Source organism: Oreochromis niloticus, linkage group LG3 (assembly GCF_001858045.2).
Source record: "Oreochromis niloticus isolate F11D_XX linkage group LG3, O_niloticus_UMD_NMBU, whole genome shotgun sequence".
Taxonomy (NCBI): Eukaryota; Metazoa; Chordata; class Actinopteri; order Cichliformes; family Cichlidae; genus Oreochromis; species Oreochromis niloticus.
In genome coordinates, this window is record NC_031967.2 from 32,041,608 (window position 1) to 32,063,426 (window position 21,819).

At 38.6% G+C, this 21,819-nt stretch overlaps 1 protein-coding gene across 1 annotated transcript in view; it reads left to right on the forward strand.

Annotated features, from left to right (window-relative positions):
- LOC109197463 (uncharacterized) overlaps positions 1 to 15,553 on the forward strand; it is a 45,897-nt gene extending 30,344 nt beyond the window's left edge. The window contains exons 24-42 of the mRNA XM_025904847.1: positions 1,033 to 1,377; positions 1,499 to 1,810; positions 1,916 to 2,266; positions 2,391 to 2,702; positions 3,392 to 3,706; positions 6,181 to 6,495; positions 6,612 to 6,956; positions 7,078 to 7,389; positions 7,495 to 7,845; positions 7,970 to 8,281; positions 9,403 to 9,744; positions 9,863 to 10,174; positions 10,283 to 10,633; positions 10,758 to 11,069; positions 12,192 to 12,548; positions 12,670 to 12,981; positions 13,087 to 13,437; positions 13,562 to 13,854; positions 15,488 to 15,553. Of these exons, the coding sequence (XP_025760632.1) occupies positions 1,033 to 1,377; positions 1,499 to 1,810; positions 1,916 to 2,266; positions 2,391 to 2,702; positions 3,392 to 3,706; positions 6,181 to 6,495; positions 6,612 to 6,956; positions 7,078 to 7,389; positions 7,495 to 7,845; positions 7,970 to 8,281; positions 9,403 to 9,744; positions 9,863 to 10,174; positions 10,283 to 10,633; positions 10,758 to 11,069; positions 12,192 to 12,548; positions 12,670 to 12,981; positions 13,087 to 13,437; positions 13,562 to 13,854; positions 15,488 to 15,553 (5,966 nt within the window). The remainder of the gene's footprint in view (positions 1 to 1,032; positions 1,378 to 1,498; positions 1,811 to 1,915; positions 2,267 to 2,390; positions 2,703 to 3,391; positions 3,707 to 6,180; positions 6,496 to 6,611; positions 6,957 to 7,077; positions 7,390 to 7,494; positions 7,846 to 7,969; positions 8,282 to 9,402; positions 9,745 to 9,862; positions 10,175 to 10,282; positions 10,634 to 10,757; positions 11,070 to 12,191; positions 12,549 to 12,669; positions 12,982 to 13,086; positions 13,438 to 13,561; positions 13,855 to 15,487) is intronic.
- The last annotated feature ends 6,266 nt before the right edge of the window (positions 15,554 to 21,819 follow it).

A 21,819-nucleotide genomic window follows, 5' to 3' on the forward strand; every position in this document is an offset into this window, starting at 1 on the left:
GGCTTGGTTAAAATCTTCCTTGACTCTTGTAAGGGGAATGCACCAAAGAAACAGATATCCAGATTATACAAATGTTTACAAACAAGTAGGAATAATGACACAACATATATCAAAACTAGATGGGAAAAAGATGCTGAAATAATAATACACGACGACAACTGGTTCAATATGTGTAAGGCTGTGGTAATGACCTCGAGCTCAGGCCTATGGAGGGAATTTGCATGGAAAAACACAGTGCGTTTTTTTGTCACACCGAATGCTAAGAGTAAACAAAGTAAAGATCCCGACAAGGCTCAGTGTTGGAGGAACTGTGGAAGTGTGTCTGCAGGACATTTTCATATTTTTTGGGAATGTGCCAAGATTGTCCCCTATTGGCTGGTAGTGATCACAGAAATCAATACCATGATGGGCTTGAACTTGGCCCCTGATTTCACTGTGTTTTATCTATGTGATTTGCCACAAGGACTGAGGAATTCAGACAAATATCTTTTATTGATATTATTGGCTGGTGCAAAGAAAGCTATAACTCGCAAATGGCTAAACGTGGATCCACCGTCATCCTTGGACTGGATAGGTATTATCAAGGAAATTTACACAATGGAGAGATTGACTTTTTCACTAAGACTGGCTGCGGATAAATTTGAGAAATACTGGAAAAAATGGGACCTTTACTCAAATGGAAAAATATTATAATTTCTGATACCATGTTTCAATGCTGTTGTTCAGCTATTTGATTTGATTGTACCATAAAGAGATATGTCCTTTTTTTTTTTTTTTTTTTTTTTTTTTTTCTCTTTTTTGTTTGTTTGTTTGTTTGTTTGTTTTTTGTTTGTTTTTTGCTAGCCTGGATGCTCTATGAATGTTGGGGGTCTGCGTGTTTTGTAAAAAATTATACAAAACTGTCAATAAAAAATAAAGTGTAAAAAAAAAACATACATGATACTGGAAGTTTACTCTGTTCTTTTGTGTCTTCCATGAAGTCTTTTTGTGTAAGGATGTTTGAAAATATTTTTCATGTTCTTTCCTTTTCAGATCTCATCAGATTAGTTGGATCTGGATCATCTCGATGTTCTGGCAGAGTTGAAATCTTTCACAATAACATCTGGGGAACAGTGTCTGATTCCAACTGGAACTTAAATGATGCTGAGGTGGTTTGCAGACAGTTAAACTGTGGGTCGGCACTAGAAGCTACTCAATCATCTAAATTTGGTGCAGGAACTGGACAGGTCTGGCTCACTGGTGTGACCTGTTCAGGAAATGAAAGTTCTCTAAGTGAATGTCAACACCCTGGATGGGGAAACTACTACAACTACTACAACAACTACTACTACTACAACTACTATGGACATTTTTATGACGTTGGTGTCATCTGTTCAGGTGACAACATCTTTTGATTTGGAAGAAATTGCATGTCAGTGTTTTTGCATGTTATGCATAGATATTTTCTTTAAGCGATGTACGTTGAAATATAGTTTGTTTTGTGTCTTTTACATAAAAGGTGACATCAGATTAGTTGGATCTGGATCTACTCAATGTTCTGGCAGAGTTGAAGTTTATCACAGTAACAGCTGGGGAACAGTCTGTGATGATGGCTGGGACTTAAGTGATGCTGAGGTGGTTTGCAGACAGTTAAACTGTGGGTCAGCACTGGAAGTTCCTCCATCAGCGCACTTTGGTGCAGGAACTGGACAGATTTGGCTTGATCATGTGACCTGTTCAGGAAATGAAAGTTCTCTAGCTGAGTGTCAACACAGTGGATTTGGCTCAAACACATGTGAACATGGTCAGGATGCTGCTGTCATCTGTTCAGGTGGGAAAACTGTTAGATGGAGATGTTAATATAAGTTAGGATGCATGAAATTTTGTTTTAAGAAAGGATGTTTTTAAATGTTTTTTTTATGTTTTTTGCTTTTAGATCTGATCAGGTTAGCTGGAGCTGGATCATCTCGATGCTCGGGAAGAGTTGAAATCTTTCACAATAACATCTGGGGAACAATCACTGATTTTAACTGGGACTTAAATGATGCTGAGGTGGTTTGCAGACAGTTAAACTGTGGGTCGGCACTCCAAGCTCCTCAATCAGCTTACTTTGGTCCAGGAACTGGACAGATCTGGCTCGGTGATGTGACCTGTTCAGGAAATGAGAGTTCTCTAAGTGAATGTCAACACTCTGGATGGGGAAACTACTACTACTACTACTACAACAACAACTACTACTACTACTACAACAATGGACATTACTCAGATGCTGGTGTCATCTGTTCAGGTGTCAAAACTGTTTGATACGGAACAAACTGCATCTTAATATGTTATTGAGTGATATCTATCTTTATTTCCTTTAAGGAACATATATTAAAGAAAAGTGTGTGTTATGTCTTTATCATTAAAAGGTCTGATCAGATTAACTGGATCTGGATCAACTGGATGTTCTGGCAGACTTGAAGTTTACCACAATAACAGCTGGGGAACAGTCTGTGATGATGGCTGGGACTTAAATGATGCTGAGGTGGTTTGCAGACAGTTAAACTGTGGGTCAGCACTGGAAGTCCCTCCATCAGCTGACTTTGGTGCAGGAACTGGACAGATTTGGCTTGACAATGTCACCTGTTCAGGAAATGAAAGTTCTCTAGCTGAGTGTCAACACAGTGGATTTGGATCAAACACATGTGAACATGGTCAGGATGCTGCTGTCATCTGTTCAGGTGAGATATTCTCTTGATGATCTGATAAATATTAAACAATGTGGAAACAACCTTCTTTTAGACCTCTGCCTTCCACTTATTGATGTGTTTTATCATTAAATTCAGTGTGAGCAGTCAAACTGATCCATGCAATAACCACACTGTGGAGTATTTGAGTGGTGAAATGTTTGCATCTTCCTCTATAAACGCAGCTCAGATCCACAGAGAAATAAAGCAATTTTTAAAGAATGCACAATCTTACAGACATCATTTTAACAACCGTAAAGTAAAGTTTGAATATTTTCAAATGCACATTTATGACAGCAACATGGAAGATATCTTTAAAAGTGTGTGTGTTTACGAGACACCACATATTTGAAATATTTGATAAACTTTGAAATATAAATTTTTCTTAGGTTTTTCAGGTCTTGTAATTCAAACAGAGTCTCCTGCTTCAACTTTCTGAATGTGGATGTTCTGCAGTCCTCACAAAATCTCTTATACTTCAAATTTGGGAGCTGAAAGTCTTTCGGGGTTAGAAGCAAATCCTTTGGACTTCTTATAGAGTGCTTTTTTAGGGTAAAGCTGTGATGACTCTGACTATTACATGTCTCAGTTTACCGTTCTGCTATAGCTGAGTATCTCTGGCTGGAGACTGAAAGCATTCTTTGTTTTGTCCCCTTCATAACTTTTCTGTGTTTTGTTTTCAGCTGTGTCCATCATTTTAACGGGATCTGGATCAACTCAATGTTCTGGCAGAGTTGAAGTTTATCTCAACAACAGCTGGGGAACAGTCTGTGATGATGGCTGGGACTTAAATGATGCTGAGGTGGTTTGCAGACAGTTAAACTGTGGGTCTGCACTGGAAGTTCCTCAATCGGCTCACTTTGGTGCAGGAACTGGACAGATCTGGCTTGACAATGTGACCTGTTCAGGAAATGAAAGTACTCTAACTGAGTGCCAACACAGTGGATTTGGATCAAACACATGTGAACATGGTCAGGATGCTGCTGTCATCTGTTCAGGTGAGAAAACTGTTAAACATACATGATACTGGAAGTTTACTCTGTTCTTTTGTGTCTTCCATGAAGTCTTTTTGTGTAAGGATGTTTGAAATATTTTTCATGTTCTTTCCTTTTCAGATCTCATCAGATTAGTTGGATCTGGATCATCTCGATGTTCTGGCAGAGTTGAAATCTTTCACAATAACATCTGGGAACAGTGTCTGATTCCAACTGGAACTTAAATGATGCTGAGGTGGTTTGCAGACAGTTAAACTGTGGGTCGGCACTAGAAGCTACTCAATCATCTAAATTTGGTGCAGGAACTGGACAGGTCTGGCTCACTGGTGTGACCTGTTCAGGAAATGAAAGTTCTCTAAGTGAATGTCAACACCCTGGATGGGGAAACTACTACAACTACTACAACAACTACTACTACTACAACTACTATGGACATTTTTATGACGTTGGTGTCATCTGTTCAGGTGACAACATCTTTTGATTTGGAAGAAATTGCATGTCAGTGTTTTTGCATGTTATGCATAGATATTTTCTTTAAGCGATGTACGTTGAAATATAGTTTGTTTTGTGTCTTTTACATAAAAGGTGACATCAGATTAGTTGGATCTGGATCTACTCAATGTTCTGGCAGAGTTGAAGTTTATCACAGTAACAGCTGGGGAACAGTCTGTGATGATGGCTGGGACTTAAGTGATGCTGAGGTGGTTTGCAGACAGTTAAACTGTGGGTCAGCACTGGAAGTTCCTCCATCAGCGCACTTTGGTGCAGGAACTGGACAGATTTGGCTTGATCATGTGACCTGTTCAGGAAATGAAAGTTCTCTAGCTGAGTGTCAACACAGTGGATTTGGATCAAACACATGTGAACATGGTCAGGATGCTGCTGTCATCTGTTCAGGTGGGAAAACTGTTAGATGGAGATGTTAATATAAGTTAGGATGCATGAAATTTTGTTTTAAGAAAGGATGTTTTTAAATGTTTTTTTTTATGTTTTTTGCTTTTAGATCTGATCAGGTTAGCTGGAGCTGGATCATCTCGATGCTCGGGAAGAGTTGAAATCTTTCACAATAACATCTGGGGAACAATCACTGATTTTAACTGGGACTTAAATGATGCTGAGGTGGTTTGCAGACAGTTAAACTGTGGGTCGGCACTCCAAGCTCCTCAATCAGCTTACTTTGGTCCAGGAACTGGACAGATCTGGCTCGGTGATGTGACCTGTTCAGGAAATGAGAGTTCTCTAAGTGAATGTCACACTCTGGATGGGGAAACTACTACTACTACTACTACAACAACAACTACTACTACTACTACAACAATGGACATTACTCAGATGCTGGTGTCATCTGTTCAGGTGTCAAAACTGTTTGATACGGAACAAACTGCATCTTAATATGTTATTGAGTGATATGTATCTTTATTTCCTTTAAGGAACATATATTAAAGAAAAGTGTGTGTTATGTCTTTATCATTAAAAGGTCTGATCAGATTAACTGGATCTGGATCAACTGGATGTTCTGGCAGACTTGAAGTTTACCACAATAACAGCTGGGGAACAGTCTGTGATGATGGCTGGGACTTAAATGATGCTGAGGTGGTTTGCAGACAGTTAAACTGTGGGTCGGCACTGGAAGTCCCTCCATCAGCTGACTTTGGTGCAGGAACTGGACAGATTTGGCTTGACAATGTCACCTGTTCAGGAAATGAAAGTTCTCTAGCTGAGTGTCAACACAGTGGATTTGGATCAAACACATGTGAACATGGTCAGGATGCTGCTGTCATCTGTTCAGGTGAGATATTCTCTTGATGATCTGATAAATATTAAACAATGTGGAAACAACCTTCTTTTAGACCTCTGCCTTCCACTTATTGATGTGTTTTATCATTAAATTCAGTGTGAGCAGTCAAACTGATCCATGCAATAACCACACTGTGGAGTATTTGAGTGGTGAAATGTTTGCATCTTCCTCTATAAACGCAGCTCAGATCCACAGAGAAATAAAGCAATTTTTAAAGAATGCACAATCTTACAGACATCATTTTAACAACCGTAAAGTAAAGTTTGAATATTTTCAAATGCACATTTATGACAGCAACATGGAAGATATCTTTAAAAGTGTGTGTGTTTACGAGACACCACATATTTGAAATATTTGATAAACTTTGAAATATAAATGTTCTTAGGTTTTTCAGGTCTTGTAATTCAAACAGAGTCTCCTGCTTCAACTTTCTTAACGTGGATGTTCTGCAGTCCTCACAAAATCTCTTATACTTCAAATTTGGGAGCTGAAAGTCTTTCGGGGTTAGAAGCAAATCCTTTGGACTTCTTATAGAGTGCTTTTTTAGGGTAAAGCTGTGATGACTCTGACTATTACATGTCTCAGTTTACCGTTCTGCTATAGCTGAGTATCTCTGGCTGGAGACTGAAAGCATTCTTTGTTTTGTCCCCTTCATAACTTTTCTGTGTTTTGTTTTCAGCTGTGTCCATCATTTTAACGGGATCTGGATCAACTCAATGTTCTGGCAGAGTTGAAGTTTATCTCAACAACAGCTGGGGAACAGTCTGTGATGATGGCTGGGACTTAAATGATGCTGAGGTGGTTTGCAGACAGTTAAACTGTGGGTCAGCACTGGAAGTTCCTCAATCAGATCACTTTGGTGCAGGAACTGGACAGATCTGGCTTGATCATGTGACCTGTTCAGGAAATGAAAGTACTCTAACTGAGTGCCAACACAGTGGATTTGGATCAAACACATGTGAACATGGTCAGGATGCTGCTGTCATCTGTTCAGGTGAGAAAACTGTTAAACATACATGATACTGGAAGTTTACTCTGTTCTTTTGTGTCTTCCATGAAGTCTTTTTGTGTAAGGATGTTTGAAATATTTTCATGTTCTTTCCTTTTCAGATCTCATCAGATTAGTTGGATCTGGATCATCTCGATGTTCTGGCAGAGTTGAAATCTTTCACAATAACATCTGGGGAACAGTCTCTGATTCCAACTGGAACTTAAATGATGCTGAGGTGGTTTGCAGACAGTTAAACTGTGGGTCGGCACTAGAAGCTACTCAATCATCTAAATTTGGTGCAGGAACTGGACAGGTCTGGCTCACTGGTGTGACCTGTTCAGGAAATGAAAGTTCTCTAAGTGAATGTCAACACCCTGGATGGGGAAACTACTACAACTACTACAACAACTACTACTACTACAACTACTATGGACATTTTTATGACGTTGGTGTCATCTGTTCAGGTGACAACATCTTTTGATTTGGAAGAAATTGCATGTCAGTGTTTTTGCATGTTATGCATAGATATTTTCTTTAAGCGATGTACGTTGAAATATAGTTTGTTTTGTGTCTTTTACATAAAAGGTGACATCAGATTAGTTGGATCTGGATCTACTCAATGTTCTGGCAGAGTTGAAGTTTATCACAGTAACAGCTGGGGAACAGTCTGTGATGATGGCTGGGACTTAAGTGATGCTGAGGTGGTTTGCAGACAGTTAAACTGTGGGTCAGCACTGGAAGTTCCTCCATCAGCTCACTTTGGTGCAGGAACTGGACAGATTTGGCTTGATCATGTGACCTGTTCAGGAAATGAAAGTTCTCTAACTGAGTGTCAGCACAGTGGATTTGGCTCAAACACATGTGAACATGGTCAGGATGCTGCTGTCATCTGTTCAGGTGGGAAAACTGTTAGATGGAGATGTTAATATAAGTTAGGATGCATGAAATTTTGTTTTAAGAAAGGATGTTTTTAAATGTTTTTTTTATGTTTTTTGATTTTAGATCTGATCAGGTTAGCTGGAGCTGGATCATCTCGATGCTCGGGAAGAGTTGAAATCTTTCACAATAACATCTGGGGAACAATCACTGATTTTAACTGGGACTTAAATGATGCTGAGGTGGTTTGCAGACAGTTAAACTGTGGGTCGGCACTCCAAGCTCCTCAATCAGCTTACTTTGGTCCAGGAACTGGACAGATCTGGCTCGGTGATGTGACCTGTTCAGGAAATGAGAGTTCTCTAAGTGAATGTCAACACTCTGGATGGGGAAACTACTACTACTACTACTACAACAACAACTACTACTACTACTACAACAATGGACATTACTCAGATGCTGGTGTCATCTGTTCAGGTGTCAAAACTGTTTGATACGGAACAAACTGCATCTTAATATGTTATTGAGTGATATGTATCTTTATTTCCTTTAAGGAACATATATTAAAGAAAAGTGTGTGTTATGTCTTTTTCATTAAAAGGTCTGATCAGATTAACTGGATCTGGATCAACTGGATGCGCTGGCAGACTTGAAGTTTACCACAATAACAGCTGGGGAACAGTCTGTGATGATGGCTGGGACTTAAATGATGCTGAGGTGGTTTGCAGACAGTTAAACTGTGGGTCAGCACTGGAAGTCCCTCCATCAGCTGACTTTGGTGCAGGAACTGGACAGATTTGGCTTGACAATGTCACCTGTTCAGGAAATGAAAGTTCTCTAGCTGAGTGTCAACACAGTGGATTTGGATCAAACACATGTGAACATGGTCAGGATGCTGCTGTCATCTGTTCAGGTGAGATATTCTCTTGATGATCTGATAAATATTAAACAATGTGGAAACAACCTTCTTTTAGACCTCTGCCTTCCACTTATTGATGTGTTTTATCATTAAATTCAGTGTGAGCAGTCAAACTGATCCATGCAATAACCACACTGTGGAGTATTTGAGTGGTGAAATGTTTGCATCTTCCTCTATAAACGCAGCTCAGATCCACAGAGAAATAAAGCAATTTTTAAAGAATGCACAATCTTACAGACATCATTTTAACAACCGTAAAGTAAAGTTTGAATATTTTCAAATGCACATTTATGACAGCAACATGGAAGATATCTTTAAAAGTGTGTGTGTTTACGAGACACCACATATTTGAAATATTTGATAAACTTTGAAATATAAATGTTTCTTAGGTTTTTCAGGTCTTGTAATTCAAACAGAGTCTCCTGCTTCAACTTTCTTAACGTGGATGTTCTGCAGTCCTCACAAAATCTCTTATACTTCAAATTTGGGAGCTGAAAGTCTTTCGGGTTAGAAGCAAATCCTTTGGACTTCTTATAGAGTGCTTTTTTAGGGTAAAGCTGTGATGACTCTGACTATTACATGTCTCAGTTTACCGTTCTGCTATAGCTGAGTATCTCTGGCTGGAGACTGAAAGCATTCTTTGTTTTGTCCCCTTCATAACTTTTCTGTGTTTTGTTTTCAGCTGTGTCCATCATTTTAACGGGATCTGGATCAACTCAATGTTCTGGCAGAGTTGAAGTTTATCTCAACAACAGCTGGGGAACAGTCTGTGATGATGGCTGGGACTTAAATGATGCTGAGGTGGTTTGCAGACAGTTAAACTGTGGGTCAGCACTGGAAGTTCCTCAGTCAGATCACTTTGGTGCAGGAACTGGACAGATCTGGCTTGATCATGTGACCTGTTCAGGAAATGAAAGTTCTCTAACTGAGTGCCAACACAGTGGATTTGGATCAAACACATGTGAACATGGTCAGGATGCTGCTGTCATCTGTTCAGGTGAGAAAACTGTTAAACATACATGATACTGGAAGTTAACTCTGTTCTTTTGTGTCTTCCATGAAGTCTTTTTGTGTAAGGATGTTTGAAAATATTTTTCATGTTCTTTCCTTTTCAGATCTCATCAGATTAGTTGGATCTGGATCATCTCGATGTTCTGGCAGAGTTGAAATCTTTCACAATAACATCTGGGGAACAGTGTCTGATTCCAACTGGAACTTAAATGATGCTGAGGTGGTTTGCAGACAGTTAAACTGTGGGTCGGCACTAGAAGCTACTCAATCATCTAAATTTGGTGCAGGAACTGGACAGGTCTGGCTCACTGGTGTGACCTGTTCAGGAAATGAAAGTTCTCTAAGTGAATGTCAACACCCTGGATGGGGAAACTACTACAACTACTACAACAACTACTACTACAACTACTATGGACATTTTTATGACGTTGGTGTCATCTGTTCAGGTGACATCTTTTGATTTGGAAGAAATTGCATGTCAGTGTTTTTGCATGTTATGCATCCATATTTTCTTTAAGCGATGTACGTTGAAATATAGTTTGTTTTGTGTCTTTTACATAAAAGGTGACATCAGATTAGTTGGATCTGGATCTACTCAATGTTCTGGCAGAGTTGAAGTTTATCACAATAACAGCTGGGGAACAGTCTGTGATGATGGCTGGGACTTAAATGATGCTGAGGTGGTTTGCAGACAGTTAAACTGTGGGTCAGCACTGGAAGTTCCTCCAACAGCTCACTTTGGTGCAGGAACTGGACAGATTTGGCTTGATCATGTGACCTGTTCAGGAAATGAAAGTTCTCTTACTGATTGTCAACATAGTGGATTTGGCTCAAACACATGTGAACATGGTCAGGATGCTGCTGTCATCTGTTCAGGTGGGAAAACTGTTAGATGGAGATGTTAATATAAGTTAGGATGCATGAAATTTTGTTTTAAGAAAGGATGTTTTTAAATATTTTTTTTTTTATGTTTTTTGCTTTTAGATCTGATCAGGTTAGCTGGAGCTGGATCATCTCGATGCTCGGGAAGAGTTGAAATCCTTCACAATAACATCTGGGGAACAATCACTGATTTTAACTGGGACTTAAATGATGCTGAGGTGGTTTGCAGACAGTTAAACTGTGGGTCGGCACTCCAAGCTCCTCAATCAGCTTACTTTGGTCCAGGAACTGGACAGATCTGGCTCGGTGATGTGACCTGTTCAGGAAATGAGAGTTCTCTAAGTGAATGTCAACACTCTGGATGGGGAAACTACTACAACTACTACTACAACAACAACTACTACTACTACTACAACAATGGACATTACTCAGATGCTGGTGTCATCTGTTCAGGTGTCAAAACTGTTTGATATGGAACAAACTGCATCTTAATATGTTATTGAGTGATATGTATCTTTATTTCCTTTAAGGAACATATATTAAAGAAAAGTGTGTGTTATGTCTTTTTCATTAAAAGGTCTGATCAGATTAACTGGATCTGGATCAACTGGATGTTCTGGCAGACTTGAAGTTTACCACAATAACAGCTGGGGAACAGTCTGTGATGATGGCTGGGACTTAAGTGATGCTGAGGTGGTTTGCAGACAGTTAAACTGTGGGTCAGCACTGGAAGTCCCTCCATCAGCTGACTTTGGTGCAGGAACTGGACAGATTTGGCTTGAACATGTGACCTGTTCAGGAAATGAAAGTTCTCTAGCTGAGTGTCAACACAGTGGATTTGGATCAAACACATGTGAACATGGTCAGGATGCTGCTGTCATCTGTTCAGGTGAGATATTCTCTTGATGATCTGATAAATATTAAACAATGTGGAAACAACCTTCTTTTAGACCTCTGCCTTCCACTTATTGATGTGTTTTATCATTAAATTCAGTGTGAGCAGTCAAACTGATCCATGCAATAACCACACTGTGGAGTATTTGAGTGGTGAAATGTTTGCATCTTCCTCTATAAACGCAGCTCAGATCCACAGAGAAATAAAGCAATTTTTAAAGAATGCACAATCTTACAGACATCATTTTAACAACCGTAAAGTAAAGTTTGAATATTTTCAAATGCACATTTATGACAGCAACATGGAAGATATCTTTAAAAGTGTGTGTGTTTACGAGACACCACATATTTGAAATATTTGATAAACTTTGAAATATAAATTTTTCTTAGGTTTTTCAGGTCTTGTAATTCAAACAGAGTCTCCTGCTTCAACTTTCTTAATGTGGATGTTCTGCAGTTCTCACAAAATCTCTTATACTTCAAATTTGGGAGCTGAAAGTCTTTCGGGGTTAGAAGCAAATCCTTTGGACTTCTTATAGAGTGCTTTTTTAGGGTAAAGCTGTGATGACTCTGACTATTACATGTCTCAGTTTACCGTTCTGCTATAGCTGAGTATCTCTGGCTGGAGACTGAAAGCATTCTTTGTTTTGTCCCCTTCATAACTTTTCTGTGTTTTGTTTTCAGCTGTGTCCATCATTTTAACGGGATCTGGATCAACTCAATGTTCTGGCAGAGTTGAAGTTTATCACAATAACAGCTGGGGAACAGTCTGTGATGATGGCTGGGACTTAAATGATGCTGAGGTGGTTTGCAGACAGTTAAACTGTGGGTCAGCACTGGAAGTTCCTCAGTCAGATCACTTTGGTGCAGGAACTGGACAGATCTGGCTTGATCATGTGACCTGTTCAGGAAATGAAAGTTCTCTAACTGAGTGCCAACACAGTGGATTTGGATCAAACACATGTGAACATGGTCAGGATGCTGCTGTCATCTGTTCAGGTGAGAAAACTGTTAAACATACATGATACTGGAAGTTAACTCTGTTCTTTTGTGTCTTCCATGAAGTCTTTTTGTGTAAGGATGTTTGAAAATATTTTTCATGTTCTTTCCTTTTCAGATCTCATCAGATTAGTTGGATCTGGATCATCTCGATGCTCTGGCAGAGTTGAAATCTTTCACAATAACATCTGGGGAACAGTCTCTGATTCCAACTGGGTCTTAAATGATGCTGAGGTGGTTTGCAGACAGTTAAACTGTGGGTCGGCACTAGAAGCTACTCAATCATCTAAATTTGGTGCAGGAACTGGACAGGTCTGGCTCACTGGTGTGACCTGTTCAGGAAATGAAAGTTCTCTAAGTGAATGTCAGCACACTGGATGGGGAAACTACTACAACTACTACAACTACTACAACAACTACTACTACTACTACAACTACTATGGACATTATTATGACGTTGGTGTCATCTGTTCAGGTGAAAAACCGTTATGATATGGAACACATTGTATTTCAGTGTTTTTGAGGGTCATGCATCTGTATTTTCTTGAAAGGATTTATATTTAAACATAGTTTGTGTCTTGTCTTTTACATAAAAGGTGACATCAGATTAGTCGGATCTGGATCTACTCGATGTTCTGGCAGAGTTGAAGTTTATCACAGTAACAGCTGGGGAACAGTCTGTGATGATGGCTGGGACTTAAGTGATGCTGAGGTGGTTTGCAGACAGTTAAACTGTGGCTCGGCACTGGAAGTTCCTCAATCAGCTCACTTTGGTGCAGGAACTGGACAGATTTGGCTTGATCGTGTGACCTGTTCAGGAAATGAAAGTTCTCTAACTGATTGTCAACATAGTGGATTTCAATCAAACAGATGTGAACATGGTCAGGATGCTGCCGTCGTCTGTTCAGGTGGGAAAACCGTTAGATGGAGATGATATTGCAAGTTAGGATGCATTAAATCTTATTTTTAACGTAAGGGTGAATCTAAATGTTTTTCATGTTCTTTGCCTATAGATCTGATCAGGTTAGCTGGAGCTGGATCATCTCGATGCTCTGGAAGAGTTGAAATCTTTCACAATAACATCTGGGGAACAGTCTTTGATTTTAACTGGGACTTAAATGATGCTGAGGTGGTTTGCAGACAGTTAAACTGTGGGTCGGCACTCCAAGCTCCTCAATCAGCTTACTTTGGTCCAGGAACTGGACAGATCTGGCTCGGTGATGTGACCTGTTCAGGAAATGAGAGTTCTCTAAGTGAATGTCAACACTCTGGATGGGGAAACTACTACTACTACTACTACAACAACAACTACTACTACTACTACAACAATGGACATTACTCAGATGCTGGTGTCATCTGTTCAGGTGTCAAAACTGTTTGATACGGAACAAACTGCATCTTAATATGTTATTGAGTGATATGTATCTTTATTTCCTTTAAGGAACATATATTAAAGAAAAGTGTGTGTTATGTCTTTTTCATTAAAAGGTCTGATCAGATTAACTGGATCTGGATCAACTGGATGCGCTGGCAGACTTGAAGTTTACCACAATAACAGCTGGGGAACAGTCTGTGATGATGGCTGGGACTTAAGTGATGCTGAGGTGGTTTGCAGACAGTTAAACTGTGGGTCGGCACTGGAAGTTCCTGCATCAGCTCACTTTGGTGCAGGAACTGGACAGATTTGGCTTGACAATGTCACCTGTTCAGGAAATGAAAGTTCTCTAACTGAGTGTCAACACAGTGGATTTGGATCAAACACATGTGAACATGGTCAGGATGCTGCTGTCATCTGTTCAGGTGAGATATTTTTTGGATGATCGGATGAATATTAAACAACTGTAAAAACAACTTATTGGTGTGTTTTATAATGAAATTCAGTGTCATTAGTCAAATTGATCTGTACGATAACCACACTGTGGAATTTGATCAAGTCTGCAGCTTGAAGTTTTCTTTATTCTTTACAAGTCTTTTAATCCAAACACAATCTCCTTCTTCAGCATGTGGATATTACGCAGTTTTCACAAACTAGGTGTTTCTCGTTTTCTGAGGCAGAATCAAATCTGGTTAACTTCTTATAGACTATTTTTTATTCCCAAGCTCTTTTGACTGTAAGTATTACATCTTTCAGTTTACCATTTTGCTATGCCTGGGTATCTATGAGTTGACCTTAAATATTTTCTATGTTCTGTCCCCTTCATATCTTCTTTGTGTTTTTTGTTTTTTTTTTTTTTGCTGTGCCTTTCTGTTTCTTGATCAACGCAATATTCTTGGAGAGTCTATTTTTTTTTAGGAATTGCTACCTGCTCTCGTCAAAGGAGCTGATCTTTAAGCATTCACATCAGGTTCTAACAGTGGCCTGTTGTCATGAACTCTGTGTAGTGACTGAACAAATTAGATTGTAGATATAAGCATAAATACCATATTATCCGGATCGTAAGGCGCACCGAATTATAAGGTGCATTAAGTGAAAAAAAAACAAAAAAACAGTCAGATTGGTCAAACTTTACTCAACTCTTTTCTTCTTGCTTCCTCGACTTCTGTACCATTTTAATCGTTAATGTTGAATTCTCTCGCAGCTGCTCTGCTTGCATGTTGTCTCAGTATATTGATGATTGACCTTGTATTGTGGATGGATTGTCTCAATTTTTCTCCTGACTAAAGTTTGGTTCGTTTACAGCATCGCGTTAACTTTTATCGAGTTAGCGTTCATCCTCCAGCGTCACTGTGCTAATATTATGCTAACATAGCTGTGTCGCTAGTGATCACGTAGCACATAATTATATACCAACGAGTCCAACTTCAGTAACCCTAGAAACGTTGTTAAACGTTTTGTTCCTAAACACTTCATTTATGTCGGAAGTGATAACAGAGCTGTACATTTCAATTTACAGAGAAATCTCTCAATCAGAACATTGTATATGATTTTTAGCTGGAAACTAGAGAGCTAACTTCCTGCTAACTTCTAACTCCATTAAATTTAATAAATTCTGTTTTCATGGATGACTGGATGTTAAACTTAATTGTTATACCTGGTGGAGCAGCAACGCTGATCATTTTATCAAAGATGAAAGGATTCAGACAGTTTTTAACTCTCAGTGATGCCATAGTGTTCGTTTGACTTAGAAACCTGAAGGGGACGGAGTTTTGGACCCAGATTACTCCGCGAGGCTCCTGACTATGGTAGCCGTAATGCTCCGACAATCCATCAAGCGGTGCGGCTTCATAGCGTAGCAAAGTCATGCGAAACATTTTTCGACAGATTTTTGAGCACTGTATACCACATAAAATTGGTTCAAAGTCAGTAAAGTCATACATAAGGTGCACTGTCGATCTATGAGAAAATGAAAGGATTTTAAGTGCACCTTATAGAGTGGAAAATACAGTAAGCTTTTTGTTTTAGTGTGTCTGTAGTATCTCTCGCTTAGCAACATAGTGAGGATTTTGGTCATCTCGGAGGCACTCCCCAATGACCTGTAGAGCTTATTAAATTTTATGAATGAGAATTTATGTCTTTATTCAGCCATTCATCCAGCTCACCTGATTCATCACTTAGCCCAACTGTCACTGGCATCTGATAGTGTGGCACTGCATATTCTTCCCTTAATAGCTTTTATTTTCTGCATGTTTCAGTCAACCACTCGGCCAGAGAATCTTCAATCCAATATTAGTGATATTCCTCCCTCAAACATTTGGAATTACCCTTCTTTTGCGTGAAAACTAGGTGTGGTCAAATTGGTACTATAAGAAACAAAAGCTTAGGACAGAACAGTTATCAGTCATGTGCTTCATACAAAACTTACATATGTTTTAATTTCATGTTGATCCTCTGAGTGTAATCGTACATTTTAATTTGAATTTATCAAAGCTACACAAAATAGGTTTTCTATTTTTTTTTTTTTACTTTGCTCTTGTTTTTCTGCAGTACCACGTCCTATCTCATGCCCCTACCGGTTGTACTCTTTTTTTATTTTTATTTACTATTTTAAAGGGAAAAAACCTCGCTCCCTTGGACCAGTCTTCATTATTCCATAACTGTATTTGGAATGTGACCAATCTCCCATTCCCCTATGTAATTCATAAATATTGTTTTGGTTTTGGCTATTTTCCTCTATAAAATTGAATTGACTTCTACAGTGGCCTGTTACGGTTAATACTGACATACTCCAGTCATGAGTGATATCAAAAGTTTTCTCCACTTTAGCATTTGGCATTTTCCCAACAGCATAATGTGATACCTTGATCAAAACACAGCCAATAAGACAGAATTTTCTTAATGCAAACATCAATAACTCAAAATTAGCAGCCAAAGGGTTCAGTCTACAGTTCCACACTCTCATGTGAAACCACAGTCTCCCCCTCTGGTCTCTCTTATCCTCCTGCTCCTGCAAAAAAACAAAACAAAGCCTCCACCCTTTTTCTTACCGGTGTGGTGCATTGTTTGTCAACATTTACTAATCCTAAGGTTGGTCCAGTTTTTATCTCAGTATCCAATCAGTCAAAACTTTAGTCCACATCGTCAGTCCCGTCACAGTCCAGTCACACATTCATTCACACGCATTCACACTAGATATTGTTGATAGTGGAGTCTCACGCGCAAATGATCAGATTCTCCACTCTCTAGCTCATCCATTTGTTTTTTTGAAAAAGAAAAACAGTTCTTCATAATTTTGGACTGGATTCACTCGCTGCAATCCTTTTAGACAGGGACTCACACTCTGACCGGGTCCCCATAGGTAACCTTGTCCTGAGCCCATTGTAATCTGGAAAAGCTCGCCTTATATTTGCTCCCACAAAAATGTTTTACAGCGCTGTTTATTCAATCTTACAGGCCTGCTTAGAACAAAAGTGAAAAATAGCTGATTATTAAATCATCAAAACACAAAACATCATCACCATAAGGGTCGCACCTGACAGGTTTTCTCTAAGTGCACTGTTACAAAAATATTGGGCCCAGTTCTGGACATGTCCATGTATAGAAAAACTCTCTCTGTTGAAAAGAGGAAAACAACCCACACCTAACTGGCAGAATCCAGCTATCACTAAAACAAAAACCCCCAAAATCTGCGAGATTAATCATAGAAAGTTTTGTTAGCAGCCGCACAGTTCGCACAACACTAATATTCTCCATTAACCACTTCCTAAACAACTTATGACAGAGTATCATCACTAGATTATAAATTTCTTCTCCAGGTCTGTACTACTGCATTTTAGTCACAGACCTAATCACTTTATTTAATTATCCTGTACCATGCTATCATATATTTTACCAAGCAATTCTTCTCACACAGTCAGAGATATGTTTCTCTTAGTGCAAGCGTCAAAATTAAATTATTATTATTTTTTCTTCCTACAGTAATCACTTCTTTTGCTCAATTAGCACAAGACCTCTTCCAATTTACTATTTTAAAATCAAATTTATTATCTGATCACCGTTTGGTAACATCCTTATATTTTCCTTTTCACAAAATCCCCCTTTTTTCTTGGACTTCTAGAGCTATTCACTGCAATGGATAACCTCCACAGTTAATAGCAAGTCTCTATTAAATCTACAATATTTAGCATTTATGTGATATATTAACATTCATGAGTGTAAGCTGGTCTTCATTGCATGTATGGGTTTGTATTCAGATTAATTCAGGCATATTGGCGTGGAGCTTTGGATTCAAAATGTCTCCTCCAGCTCTTGATTCTATCCAAAAACAATTTCACATGTTTCTACTGGTGTATGTATGTTTTCTATTCATTTATATAATTATTAGTTTATTTATTTATTTATTTACCTTTCTGTTGCGATGCTCTGGACATTTCAAAACCTCCACAAGTCCGCCAGCCTCAATTTTCAACCCAATTTTCATATGCTCTCACTTTAACAGCCTCAGCTTTCATCTCTCACCCCTGTCCTCTCTCCTCTTCTCACAGTTGCCTGTGTGCCCTCCCGAATCTCCAGCAAACACAGGCCCAAATCAGCTGTTTCTTCTTCTCTGTTCATTCTCCTCTTCTTCTTTTCAGTCTGTTTTTGCCGCTTAAGTCCCAGCATGGCAAATATGAACCTCAGACAGTCCCATCAAGCGCTTTCACACAATTATGTCACTGGTACACTTCCCAGCTTGTGATTAGAGCGCATGTTCAACTATCAACTATGGTATTCGTACATGCTTCTGGACCTTTCAGAGTATCAGGTCATTCTTGCTGTCTGTTTTCTGCTGTTGATACTTCAAGTCGACTCTATTGCTCTTGAGCTGCCTTTTGTCTTCAGGCAGAGATTGACCGTCCTTTAAGGTTCTTCTGAGGATAAGTACATGATGAGAGGTGAAGCTGTGAAATTTTCAGCCAAAACCTGGCCTGTTTGTTGTCCCAATTATGTTAATCTATGATTTTGTTCTGGCCGCTGTACTCATTTAAAAGGTTGAGCCAAGTCCATGGGCTCCTGTATTAACACACTAACACATTTATTTAATATCATTTTCTTCACTAATTATTAACACATTCATTCTCTGATCCCTCTGTTTTCATTTTGAAACATCTCTATTTTTCACTCGTTGCACACACAGCCACAATCCTTCAAACTCCATGCAGACATTTTCACTTCCTGTCACAGACCCACACACACACAGTGGTTTTCATACACACACACTCTTCACATCACTGCATTTCCTGAGTTTCTTCACCCTAATCAAACTCTTGTTACAATGTTTACACACTATATATAAAACTGTATATTAAATGAATGCACCCTCAGCCATGCACACAAACTGAACAGCTTCACACAAGTATATACTAACCCCTTTAGACTTGCAACCATACACAATAAACAAGCAGCCAATTACACAAACATGATCAACACAATTGCACACAAACAGAAGCCCCATGGGTCCCTCGTGGGTTTTTTACTGTGCTACGCCCACGTCGTTAATTTACTATAAGGGCTCAAGTCCCCCGAGTTCCAAACTCTGGTCGCCAAACAACAGACCACTGGTATTTAACGGAGTGCAAATTCCGAGGAAATACCGACCTGGCACCCAGTACCACTGGATCCACTCTTGCGTCCAAGAGAGGTGGCTTGCCAGAGCTGCACTTCGCGTTACAAAACTAAGATCAAATTGGTAACTTTAACTAAAACGGTCTTACTGCCGAGCCAATTATAAAATTTATTATACTTCCACGGCAACACGTGAAGACAACTTTGCACAGACACTTAAAATAACTCTGCAGTAGACTTAAACATCAACCTGCAGTTCTTAGCAAAAATCTCTTGTTCTTATGTTTCAACACTACTGAGCCAATTTAACAGTGAAGAACGTTAACTCAGCGAACAGATAATTTAGAATTCATCCAATATGCACACTTTGCTTTAACAGGTGGTGCCTACCTTTAAATTCTATAGGACCGGTCCTCTGTTCGCCTCATTTCATGATTCCACCTTGGGCCAAATTTGTCCTCTCTGATGTAAAAGAATCCGGGGTTTCGGCACCAAGTATTAAAGTTTGTTCTTTGAATTCTTTTACTAAATAGAGAGAACATGACTCAGTTGGTTAAAGTATTTATAATTATTTTATTCAATCATCTTCTGGAAGAGAGAGAGAGACATGCACAGCCTAAAGCCAGTTGCAGATCTCTAGCATTAGAAGCCAAAAATGTATATCATATAGGTGTTATTTTGGTCCTTTACACGTCACACATAGTTTCGATAAAAACAACTCCTTCTCGCCTGACTTGATGTGTGTGTGTGTGTTGCTTAGTTCCGCTTTTTCTGTCTGGTTTCCTGTTCTTGCCTCTGCAGCTCTGCACTTCCTGTATTTTTATTCTGGCTGAGCACTTGGTTTGTGAGTCAAAGCTGGCCTTCCTTTATACAGGCCTTTATTATTAAAATAAATAAAAACAATATAATCAGAAAATAAGCATCAAGAATATATATTTATTCCGTAACAAGCTGTTGTACCAAATCCTTAAATCAGCTGCAGCAGGACTATATCATCATCATCATTATTATTATTATTATTATTGTTTTATTCATATTTTATTATTACTAATTTTATTATGTTATTATTATTATGTTGTTGTTGTTGTTAAGTGAGTATCTTCAAGCTATCCACTAAAAGTGAATCCAAGCTGTAGCAGACAAAGAATAAAGACCACAATTTTACCAGCCAACTTTGTACTAATTCTTATAAAAAATATATTGAAATCTTCAAGAAGACGTTTTAACAATTTTACTCTGAAATTATCACTATTTTAAAAATAACATGAAAGCATATAATTGCAACATTTATTCTAAATAGTATTGTTAATTACAGTACTTTCCAATGTTCCATTTATGTCAAGGTCCTGGGTCTCCTGACCCAGTGTTTTTAGTTCTTTGTGATTTTTGTATTATTGTACTTGTGTGATTTATTCTATGGTTTCTAGTTTTGATCCCTTGCCCTTCATGTCTCTCTGTGTCCCCTCTGTTCTATGTAAGTCTGTGTCTGCATGTTTGAGTTTCCCTCTTTGTCTTTTGGTTCGTCGAGTCCTCTGCCTTACTGGTTATGTCTCTGTGTTTCTTAGTTGCTGTCTCCACTGTGTCAAATTCGCATCTCTGTGTCATACTTCCTGTTTTACTTTGAAGGTCCGTGTCTTATGTGAATGTGTTCGTTTACAATTCCTTGTCTCGTCAGTTCTGATTTCCCCCAGCTGTGCTCTCCTTCTGTGTCTCATTCCCCTCGTTGCTTCCCAGTGTATTTAAACCCTGTGTTTCTCTGAGTCAGTGTCGCGTCGTACCCTCAACAAGCTGTGTGTTCTGCTTCCGTGTTTCTAGTGTTTCTAGTGTTTAGTCACCTGCTCAGGTTTAGTATTTATTTTCCAGTGTTTCAGTCCTCAGTTCCTCTATTCAGACTTTTGTTTGTCTTTTGGTGAGTTTAGTTAGTACGAGGTTTTTCCCAGCAATAAAGCTGCGCTTTAAGTTGTACTTCCGTGTCTGAGTCCTGCATTTTGGATCCACCACTCCTGCTTGCCTGCCTGCCACACAGCCAACCATGACAATTTACTTTATTTTCAGTTTTCATTATCATACTGCTTCTTTTGTAACTTGACTATATTTGTTAATTTATTCTTTATGTGTTTATATTTTACTTTTGAAAAACATCTTTTATAGTCACTTTTTTACATGCTTTTTTCATACCTTTAATCAATCATAAATTTGTTGTTTAACTTTTACTTTGTTTCAACCAGCATTTCCTCATATGACACTAAATATACATTTAAATAGACATTGTATGCTTGACTTGGGTCATCGACATACTGTATACGTCATCCCAATGTTGATTTATTTGATCTGTCTCAGATGCCATAATTCTTTCTTGTGTTCTTAGCCTTACTAATTTTTAAGCTTGTTCACTCACACCAAATGAACACCTAACATCTGAATGATGTATAATCCAAAAAATAGAGAGATGATAACTTCAATAAGTCAAAAGAAATTCACTTGTTACTGAAAAATGAGCAACCGGAAAAACAATTTTGTCACTAAGGATAGTACTGTCTTTGGAAATCTGACTAGGTTTGCTAGGTCAATCGAAACCAATGATTTAGTGCTTTTAAACAATTTCCAGTTTCAATGAGATTTATATAAACACTCTACTATTTAAATGCAATATGTGAATACCATCCAAATTTATACTGTGAAATTTATTCTTGAAGATGATTCAGAATTGTTTTCATAATAATACAAAATTGCATCAAAAGCAATGTTGCTTTCAAAATTAAAT